This window comes from Drosophila persimilis, unplaced genomic scaffold (genome assembly GCF_003286085.1).
Source record: "Drosophila persimilis strain 14011-0111.01,24,50 unplaced genomic scaffold, DperRS2 tig00000191-arrow-pilon, whole genome shotgun sequence".
In the NCBI taxonomy this organism is placed as follows: Eukaryota; Metazoa; Arthropoda; class Insecta; order Diptera; family Drosophilidae; genus Drosophila; species Drosophila persimilis.
This window is the reverse complement of record NW_020825298.1, coordinates 3,497,705-3,508,681: the sequence shown is the minus strand read 5'-3', so window position 1 is coordinate 3,508,681 and position 10,977 is coordinate 3,497,705. Positions and strand designations below refer to the sequence as shown.

Here is a 10,977-nt window from a genome sequence, read left to right as displayed (position 1 = left end):
AGTCCGAAGATGTGCGTATTTACAGCCCGTCCTGGTCCTTGTCCTTGTCCTGGTCCTGGTCCTGGTCCTTGTCGTTGTCGTGGTCCTGGGTCTGGCGTCCGTTCGGCTGTTGTGGGTCTGGGTTACGTTTGTTTAGGAACTCGAACCATTTTCTGTTTGTCGTTCTGGGGTTCGTCTGGTCAGTCGGTCGATGGTTTGGTTTGGTTTGAAGTTTGTATTCTCTAACACCCGCATTTCCTATAGATCTTTCTACTGTGGCCCACAAAGCGACTCTGTCTCCGCGGCGAGAAAAGGTCAAGTTCCAGGGGCTTAATTGTTTGTTTCTTTTGTTTGTTTCTTTTGTTTGTTTGCTTCTACACTTGTGCTCCTCTGTACGAGGAGATCATTTCGGCTGATATCTGCTATAGATGTCTCAGCTATACGTTCGTCCGCATCCTTCGTCTTATCGAATATAGTTAGTGAGTTAGTTGGTTAATGTTTTTGTATATCTATGTTACACCATCAATGAAACTAGTTTTGGGTAATGATTCGATTTGGAATGTTTGTTGTTGGGTTTGGGTTTGTGTGTAGACAAGCCCTATATATTGGGCATATTGATACTACACATCGATATAATGTTATACATATATGTATATAGTTAATGGAGAAATCCGTTTAAACATTAGTGTTGTTTTTTTTTCAATTATATTATGTTATACGTTATTTGTTATTTGTGTTATGTGTAAGTTCCGTTCAATATTCTACGCATGGTTGCTGTTTTCCTTCTTTAAGATAATACATATTTAGATTATGGTTATGTTTATGGTTATGTTAAAATATACATCAATAATTTTGTCGTTACGTGTGTTCGACTACAATACGATAAGTTTTAGTACACTTATTTAATTTGATTCATCGAAGACGTTTTAAATTGAAATTGTCGTATCGTATTTTAATTAACTCTGAAAAAACGTTGCTTCAAGTACTCGTAAATCAATCGAAAAACTCACTACTAAATATTTTTCTCTAAAACAGTAATCTGTAATGTAATAATTTCTCCTCCCAACATCTCGTCATATTTTGTTTTGTTTTTCTACCACGTTAATAATTTTGCCTTTTGCAAGCCCTTGGATGTTGTTCGGACTTGCCACAGTTATTGTAATATTGATTTCTCATTTGCTTTTATTTTGTAGTGTAGTGTCAGTTGTGTTCTAGTTTTAGTTTTAGTTCAAACAAAGGATATATGTAAACAACAAAAACGTTTGCGTCGAGATAATAATTCTTGTATATACTATAACTTTAACTCTGTTATTTTTGGTTTTTGCTTTTGCTTCTCGCTTAAAGTTAGTTGAAATGTTTTGTTTCTGTTTCTTATCTTGAATTAGTACATGGAACTACTGTAACGCGTTTTTCATTTAGTTTTTTAGTTCAACTTCTACATAAAACTCTTTAATTACGGTACTTTCTTATTTAATCGATAGTCGATAATTTTTTTGAATATTTTTTCTGTTGCTTATTCGCAGCATTTGCATTAAACAGCGTATCTTCTTCGGGATCTCCTGCTGGTTTTACTCGTATATTTTTTTGGTCTTTTTTGTGATTTTTTTTCTGATCGTTTGCCTCGTAGTCGGATATTTGTGTCTGATTTGATCGGTCCGGTTTCTTGTATCTTTGTGGCCATTCCTGGGGGTGTTTCGTGTAGCGTGTCATGCAGCTGATCGACCGCATAATACCGTGTGTCGCAGCAGTTATATATTCTCTTAGTTCGTTTACTGTTTGTCCGTTTGAATCGTTCAAAGGTCATGCCTGAGTGGGGAGTTTCTTGTGATGATACGAGTAGAAGTTTCTTAATTTTGTTGTATTTTTTTTTTTAGTTTTTTTCTTTTTTTTTTTTTTATCAGTTTGTTGCGGAATCCAATGGCTTAACGGTTTCTTGCTGTCTTCAAAAAGCTTGTTATGTGGCACATACTCCCTAACCGCACCCAAGGCCCCGGCGAGTCGCCACCCCACACCACCCCATCTGCGGCCCAGCTTCTAGCTGCCCCAGTTGATGAGAGTAGATCATATCATGAATTGAAAACTGGTCCGCCAAACGGAGTGGGAGTGGGAGCGGGAGACGAGGCGCCGGGCTCCTCGGTGCCTACTCGACTTGTTACATTATCGTACATATATCTGTTGGATAATTATATATATATATGTGTTGTATATATAGATACGTACATTCAACTGTGTGAGGGGTAAAGAGTGAAGCGTTCTTAAACTGATAATTCTCTTTATATACGTACTTGATACATTGCACATGGTGTGGTAAAACAATAATCAATACAATACAATTCAATTTAATTTATAATTTGTAATTCAATTCAATTAGACACTCATTAGTTGGCTAGATAGACAATGACATTCACCGTATTGTATATGAATAATAATATATAATATATATTGTATACATATATATTTGTAAGTGTAAGTATATAACATTGTATAATTAATTGTCATACACATCAATATGTTGTTGCGTCATGTTTGTTTTGTAAATAGATCTTTGTTAGGTACGAATTTTGCATTCCATTCCTCCACATCCACGTGGATATGGAGGTATATATATGTTTCTGGTATATGTATGTATGTTTCGACTGTATGTTGTGTTCCGTGTTTGTGGGTCAGTGTTCAGTGTTTTTGGGGGATAAGTGTTTTGTGTGTTGCCGTGACGTACAGTGTACAGTGTACAGTGTGGGTGTATGGTTTTGGGGCTTGTTGTTAGCGGCATATGTATACCATTTAGCTCGATTGTTTTCAGCTGGGTTTTTTGATCAAGCACATCGAATATCAAATATCGAATAGAGTAAGTGGTTAATAAAGTTGTAAGTAAAATGCCCCGTAATTGAATCCAATGCTTAACACCTAGACATTCAAATATGCGTAAGTATATGTATGCTTGTAAATATTCTTGCATATATCAAATAATTTCTTCTTCTTCTTTATATATCTATATATAGATATACATATATGTATGTTAATAGGTGCAATTAGGTAGTGATTAGCACCACGCATGGGGCCAGCGAACGGCTCTCTCCCCACCCCGGACGCACCCCGGTCGTGACGGGCTGGTGCACGCCCCGGAGCAGCGTATCGGCGGGGGCAAGCACCGCCCCCTCGTGCTCCATGCGCTTACGCGGTGCAATGTGGCTAACTCAAGAACCATGTAACGGATAACAGATAACCTATAATCTAGAACCTATAACCGATAGATGTGCGTTGAGAAACAACAGCTTAATAAAAGGCCAACTCCTATCGCTCCAAGTTTAGCCTTTTTCGAACCTTCCAAATGCTCACGCCAAATCATACGCTCTTAAGGGAACACAAAGTTCAAAGTTCTAACTACAACGAAAAAAGACCCCCGAAACGCTGCAACAATCATTTAACCTGAGGTTCCTTCCAACCCGATCCTATCCTGATCCTGATCCTGATCCTGATCCCGATCTCGATCCCGGATCCGGCTGACCTACTTCTTCGCCTGCTTCTTCTGCTCGGCCGCCTTGGGTTGCTCCTTCTCCTTATCCTTCTCCTTGGCTGCTGCTGCGGCCTTCGCACTACTGGTGGGCGCCTCCTCCTCGGCCGCCTCCTGTGCCTTGTCCTCCTTGAGCGGCTCCTTGGTGTGGCTGCCGTTGCTGTTGTTCACGGCGCCGGTGCCCACAACAGGATCCTTGTCCAGCTCTCGCTTCTCCCCCGAGGTGTTGGCCGGCAGGGCCTTGAGGATGGCGTGCACCTCCTCGGCGACGGCCATCAGAACGAACTCAAACTGCTGCCGCGTGGCCACCACTCCGGCCCGCTGATCCCTCAAGTGCTCCAGAGTGGCGGCAATATCGATCTCACGCGCACCCTTGTTCATTCGTTCGAGCACCAGGTCCAGCAGGATGTAGGCACCGGTTCGACCAGCTCCGGCACTGCCATGCACCACGATGGGACAGGATCGACGACCTCGATAGGATTTGTTCACTTTGCTGAAAGATAAATTCAAGAAAAAGATTCAAAACGGTGGAAAATGGATGAAAAGGGGGGAATGGGAATGGAATAGCCACCGTCTAAAGTCCAGCAGTGCCTTGGCCTGAGCAGGAACTCCCATTTGCGGCCACGAAAGGAAGTGGAACTGGGTGACGGTCCGGGTCTCGCTTGTGCGCAAATTCTTCAGGTAGAAAGAACGTACGAGGTAATCGTCACACCATATGTGCTCGCTAACTAGGTGAACCTATTGGAGCAATAGCAATAACAATTACTAGTAATTGGGATTAAGGATTCCAGTTTTCTCCCACCTCATAGATGTGATAGACCTCGGCACCTTCTTCCGGCCAGTAGCGCGCACATGCCACCTCTCCGTTCTCCTGCAGTCGGCATAGAGCCACAATCACAACGGCTCCCTGTTCCCAGATCATTTGCCAGAAGTGTGCCAGGGTCGATGGTAGTGGCCCCTGAGCAGCCACATAAGCGGGTGCCCGAGGATCATGATCGGTCTGAAATCGGAATAAATATATGACATACATATATGTGCAAAAGTTGAGGCTGAATCACTCACAATCGTCGATGCATTCACATAGTCTAGACCCTCGGCATTGGCCAAATGATTGAGGACAACACGTGAGTGATCGTACGGCAAGGGAGCTCCGGGCCGATTCAGACCCACGCACTGCGACTGGGAGGCAGCTTCTCGAGCACTTGGCTCAGCCTCATATCGACACAAAGCCTCCCATTCACGCTGCAGACGTCCCTTGTTCCTCAAGTGATCCTCCATGTAAGACTGCAGACAGAACAGAATCGGCTTAAGTCTTAGTTCTTCAAAAGGCGACAGGTGACAGGCGAGAACATACCAGCACCATGTGTCCAGTAGAGATGTCCATATTCGTCAGGGCGGGCTCCTCGCTCCAGGACGAGGTGCTGGAGCGCGAGGACGGTGGTCTGCCTTCGTTCTCCTTGCTCAGCGATGTGATGCGTCCACCCTGGGCGGGTTCCGTGGAGCTACCACCACCTCCGGCTGCGCCACCCACTGAGCTACCGCCGCCACCGCCACTGCCACTCTTGCCAGCCATGCGGGCACGGCACAGCTCCTGGTAGTCCTTGCTGCAGGTCTCCGCCCCGGCCAAGCCCGACTGCAGGCCGCCCAGCTTGTCGCGCTTTCGGTCGTGCCGCTTGATCAGGATCAGGGTGACAAAGATCACGATCACCGCAGCCGCCCCGGCTCCGGCGAACATGTAGGCCATGATGTGGGTGACATCAGGACCCTGTTCGTCCAGTTCAATGCGTGAGGCCGAAACACTCGGGTCCTGCAGATCCTTGACCTTGTCACCCACCCCGGCATGCAGCACGTAGAAGCCGACGCGTCGCTGGATGTTGTTCTTGACGCCCCGGTTCTCGTTGATGATGCGTGCCACATCGCCGGCCGTCTTGCGCTCCGGATTGTCTGAGTTCACCCGGAAGCTGACTTCGTGTGGTTGAACGCTGAAGGAGATTGGAGTGAAATATATGGACTCAAGGGCAGCAAGGGAACTCACGTTAAATAAGAAAAGTATCCCTGCATGTGTAGTATCTGCGCCAGCTCATTCATTATGCGCTGCCCATCGTACCAACTGTCGATCCTGCAAGAAACAGAAAGGATTATATCAAAGGATCACCATTGTAAAGGACCAAGCACCACTTACGGGTTCTTGACGAACACATGAGCATATTCAGTGTCTACGGTGTGCGGCGCATGATCCTCGGCTGAGTGCTGCTCCATGACGACCTTCTTCTTCTTGTATGCCTCGTCCTCGTCGCTGCCCTTGATGTGTGCGGGCAGCACCTCCTTGTTCCCATCCACCTTGTGCACCTTCTCCGTCTCCAGTTGGTTGCTCATTTCGACGTTATCCACGGGGCCAGGTGCCGGGGGGCCTAGTTGAGGCCCCGGCTTTTTCACGTCCAGCCGTTCGTGCCGCGCAAAGCCCAGCATGTTGGCCAGCAGCGTTTTCTTCAGAGCCCGCGGATCGTCAGACTGCATGCCTGGATCTTGATCCATGCCTGCATCGGCCAGCGGCATGAGAAGGAGTCCTCCCTCCGTGTACAGCCGCTGGTTGTTGACGCGCGGAGGGTAGCTGTTCGAAGCCAGCATAGCCTCCTCCTCGATCGGCGTCAGGGAGTTGCGCAGCAGACTCGACTCGAAAGCCAGGCCCTGCTCCTGGGAGTTCACGTCGCTCGGATCCAGCTGACTGAAGGCCGGCGGACGTCGCTTGGCCAGCTCGGGAGCGAGATCGGCTTCGGCTGCCAGCTCGCCATGCCGAACAGTCAGCGGCTCCTGGACCAGGCCCTGCTCCTCGGCGAGCTCCCGGAAAAAGGAACTCTTCGGCTGTTCCTCCTCTCCCACTAGTGGTGCGCGGACTGCGGGGCCGTATTGTCGTGCGCGCCCTCTGGTCCGCTTGAAGGGTGTAAAGTTATCCGGAAAGTAGAGCTCGCTGGACTCGTTCACCTCTTCGGGCACGTAGACGGGGACGGGGACCTTGGCCTGCTGCTGCTCTTTCAGTTCCCGCTGCTCCTTCTCCTTCTGCTGCTGCTGCTCGACCATGGCCTCCAGCTGGTCCATGGCATTGGGCTGAGGCTTGCGCTGATAGGGCTGCGGATCGGGCTCGGACGCGGCCAGTATCTGGTAGAGTTCCAGCCGGTTCTGTTGCTCCGCCTTCCGATCCGCATCCTGCTCGGCCTGCAGCCTCAACTGCTGCTCGCGCTCCATGCGCTGCCGCTCGGTGTCCAAGAAGGCGTCCAATATGCTCGGCGTCTCCAGCTGAGCGCCCTGCCCATGCCCATGTCCATCCGGGCTGCCAAAGTGCTCGAGCTCCAGGGGATCGTGACGCAGTCTCCGACGGTCCTGCAGCTGCCGCTGGTGCTGCTGCTGCAGCATGCTGTCCAGGTAGCCATCATCCCCATCGGCGCTAGGAGCCTGCTTCTTTCGCAGCCTCGGATAGAACTGCGCTTGACTCGGACTCGGCTGATCGTAGTACTCGACATCGGCCTCCGGCTCGGGTGGTGTGAACCGCACATAGGCCATGGCGCTGGCCGGATCCCCAAACTCCGGGGGGACCGGCGCCAGGTTCGCGCACAGATTGGGAGGCAGCTGCTGTTGGCGCTGCAGCGAGAAGAGCGCTCCCTGGATGCGGCACTGCACGTACGGATGGTCCCAGCCTAAGCCGGCGCCCTGGAGCTCCTCCAGCATGGTGGCCAGCAGACGAGACTGTTCCTCAGTGAGGGGTGTCCTATAAATCAGGGGGTTCAAAAAGATGTTAATTGGCTAACTGGAAAGCCTGGAGACCGGTTGCTTACTTCTCAATGTCCTCAACATCGACGCCGGTGGTAGGGATGCACTTGCCAAAGATATTGTCTTGAAAAACGAGAACAAAGAAAGATCATTCAAATCATTTGTTGCACTGGGTTTTCCTACATTCCTACATGGCAGCTCCATGGGAAACCAATTGGAAATGTTGTACATTCCGAAGTACGCGATTGTCATCTTTATTCTCGATATTAATAGGGCGTGTAACTGCATTAATTCCGCTGGTAAAACAATGGAGATATGGAACCCCTCTGCAGGGTGCACGATGCAGGCTGCAGGCGGTTTTCCTTTGCCGCAGCGCCCTCCATCAGCACCTTTTGTTTTCATTGTGATTTACGACCATTTAAATGCATATCCTTGTATCCCTGTATCCTTGTGGCTTGCTTGTCTCGAGCGTAATTTGCATAATGTAAATGCTTCTCCTGCGGACGAAACGGGACGGAGCGGAACCGTGACTGCAGCGATTGTGACTGCGACTGTGACTGCAGTCCGCACACATGCGAGTACTCGTATGTGTGGGACGTCCGCGTCCCCTAACCCTATCCATCCCCCCTATTCAGGTCAACCATTTCTCTGCAATTTTCGCCATTTTTCGCAGGGTTTTCCTGCTGCAGCTGCTTTTCCAATTGTTCTCGGGCTGCCGCCCTCCCCACCAAACATCCGGCTTACATAAGTAATTGAGTGTGTTCTCGATAATGCACTGGCAGTCAACACACTCGCCGTCGCAGCTGGCAGTCCCCCATCTCTGATATTCTACCCTTTTACACTTTTACACTTTGTCTTGGTGTCGTTTTGTGGCATCAGAGCATTGAAGAGCTCTGCAAATACGAATAATATGCACGGGGCTAAAATTTAGCTCGAATCGGACTCCCCACTCCTTGCACATTGACCCACAAAATGGCTAGAGTCTCGAGATGCATTTCGGCAACAGCCATCCAGCCATCCAGTCAGGAGTGTAATGGGAGTGGCAGTGCAAAGAGATTGCGAATGGCAGCGGAAATCGACAGTGAAAACTGACATTGTAAGTATTTGGGTTTCCAGCACTTAAAGCAATTGAGGCCAGAGCCCTAGCCCTAGCCCTAACCCTGTGTGTTTCTATGCGACTTTATATGGAATATAAAGTTCCTTGAATTTCAGACATTTGACCCACTGCACTGAAAGAAAGGAAAAGTGGAATAGTAAAAAGAAACACCACACAAAATTAGTGAAATTAAATAGAATACACTTCGAACGAAATATAAATTAAATTAAATATTTAATTTGTGGGAAGGGCTCAGGGCTTTTTTCTCTTGTATTTCATAGCCTCATGTACCTCACTCTCAATTAAAATGTTTTTAATTCTTATATGCGTAATAACTTTTGTATTATTATTCGCTCATTCAAAAAAGTTTTAGTTTAACAAAACCCGTGTACCGCGAATAACTTTTATTCACTCGCATAAAAACCCCAACCTGAAACGTTAGCCCTCATTTAACATCCTTAATGCCAACTGTATTTAGTGCATGTTCTGGTATCTGTATAAAGGTTCATTCCCATTCGGCCCGCCCCCGAAAACTATCCTGTTAATCCGCTTTTAGTTGGGGGAAATTCAATTTCCACGAAGTTGAGGCTGAGGCCATTGTACATGCCCACTGATAGCCACAATCTGGGGCTTAAGTCCATCTTAACTGGGTGTTGGTGTTGGTCTTATCGCTTACTTACCATCATAGCAGACCTCGGAGCGCGGTATGCATAGCGTCCTAACAAACTGGCAGCCTGCAAAGAAAGGCACAAAAAAGAGAGAAAAGAAAGCACATGAAAGAGTTGTTCTTTGGTGGTGTGTGGGTGAAATGGTGAAAGAAAGGCGTCGAGGCAGTGGGTAGAAGGGACTTTCAGTTGAGACATAATGATGTGGTAAGAGCCAAATCAGCATTACGACGCTAAGCAGACCCAGACCAAAAAAAAACCAAAAAACCCAGCCCCAGGCACAGGTCTTGTCCGATTCAGTGCCAACATTCATGCCCCATCCGCCCCAGACCGTGGCACTCATGCCCCATTCCACCTCAGCTTCGGCTTGAATGCCCCCTCCTCATCTTCGGCATTTTGTCGTTGCTTGGTGTCATGTGCCGCTTGCTTGACTCTTGGCTAAATAAACGCTTTTTATGAGCTTGTCGCACATGTCTAACACAACGCCCTAGCCGCGTCAGAGCACCAGCACCAGCAGCAACATCTACAACAACTGCCATTCCCTCCGAAGACAACTACAAATTCCGTAGCCCCGAGGCATGGAGGGGAGGCAGCAGCAGGAGCTGCCATCCAGGCAGGCTATAAGGATGCCCCGAAAAATATCCTTCGCCGTTACTCAAATGCCTGTCGTCCTGCTGCTTCGCTGCTGCTGTCTCGTTGTGTGTGACGTCAACACCCGCATCGCAGCAGATTCCCAGGAATTTGCCACTGAAAAATTTGCCTCCTCCAGTGGCCTCCTCATGTGTAACGCACGTCCGCCTCTTTAGACTCCTCCATTCCAGCCCACCCCACTCCGTCTCCACTCCACTCCACGCCCCAATGGCGTCACTTTGGAACTTTGTTGTCAACAGTTTTCGTGGTCTTTGCCTGGCTTTTACTTTGGGGCTGACGACAGCGACAGCGACAGCATTTTCGACATTCGTTGGCCATTAATTAAGCCAAAGTAATTTCATTTCGGCCAGGCTGGCTGGCCACCACCCACAAAGCGTCCCGCCCCCTCTCTTTCGCCTCTCATTTTCCACCCACGGTCACGTTCCCACCGCTGTTTTCCTTTTAATTGCTGAATAATTGCAGTCACGACTAAAAATAAAAAACAACAAAAAAAGCAGCGAAAATTAATCCCAACGTGCGATGGGACATGGCTGGAAACTGGACCTGGACCTGGACCCTTTTTGAATGCCCCAAAAATTAGGTAACTGGCAAACAATGAGCGAGGGGAGTGGTAAATATTCTAATGAATTCATCAGAAAGCGAGAAAAAGAGCCGCTCAAGTGGATACATAGACATTTCTTGGCCAACACAGGGGAACAGTCAGCAGTCAAGTGTCTACATTGTTTGGCCATGTGACACAGTGTTGAGCATTCTATAGAATTCTTCTCCTCCTTTCAGCATTGTCGAGTCGACAGATTGAAGTGCACTCCATGTCCGGGGCAAGTACTATAAACTTCCATTTGTGTCCCTCTTGGGGCACTCTAGAAAAGCCGTCAATAAATGTGGGGAAAACATCCATCTGTCTATTTATCAATAGGCCAGACCCGCTCGGGACGTGACCTGCCTGCCAGAAGAGGAACGGCAAATAGAAACTAATTAAATGAGTGCTCCAGTCCAGTCCAGTGGCAAGGGCAATTTTGTGGCAAGTGCGCGGTCTAATTGCGAGTGCAGCAAAGGTGAGGTGAGCCCCCCACATCCTGTCAACAATGACGCTTTAAGAGACCAATCAGGGCCTGGGATCCAGGGCCTGAAAGGGTCTCCCTAGACCATTCTCATAAATATGCGGCCTCATGGCCGATGTCGAGGGTCTAGTACGGGCATTGTTTTCCTGTTTTTTCTGGTTGCCTTCTTCGGTTTCTCCCTGTGCCTCAACGGCTGGCTGATGATAAGGCCGCACGTCGTATGCGCAATATCCGCAATTCATGCCACAT

General features: G+C 48.3%; 1 protein-coding gene across 2 annotated transcripts in view; it reads right to left on the bottom strand.

The window, feature by feature from the left end:
- Nucleotides 1–210: 210 nt before the first annotated feature.
- The window catches only part of LOC6595474, a 42,376-nt gene continuing 31,609 nt past the window's right edge, over nucleotides 211–10,977 (bottom strand). For both annotated transcript variants that reach the window (XM_026988962.1, XM_026988961.1), the window contains exons 3-11: nucleotides 9,032–9,085; nucleotides 7,321–7,378; nucleotides 5,673–7,253; nucleotides 5,526–5,609; nucleotides 4,845–5,472; nucleotides 4,553–4,774; nucleotides 4,293–4,490; nucleotides 4,062–4,228; nucleotides 211–3,983 (exon numbers count right to left, since the gene is read on the bottom strand). In XM_026988962.1, the coding sequence (XP_026844763.1) occupies nucleotides 3,485–3,983; nucleotides 4,062–4,228; nucleotides 4,293–4,490; nucleotides 4,553–4,774; nucleotides 4,845–5,472; nucleotides 5,526–5,609; nucleotides 5,673–7,253; nucleotides 7,321–7,378; nucleotides 9,032–9,085 (3,491 nt within the window). In that variant the 3' untranslated portion in view covers nucleotides 211–3,484. The remainder of the gene's footprint in view (nucleotides 3,984–4,061; nucleotides 4,229–4,292; nucleotides 4,491–4,552; nucleotides 4,775–4,844; nucleotides 5,473–5,525; nucleotides 5,610–5,672; nucleotides 7,254–7,320; nucleotides 7,379–9,031; nucleotides 9,086–10,977) is intronic.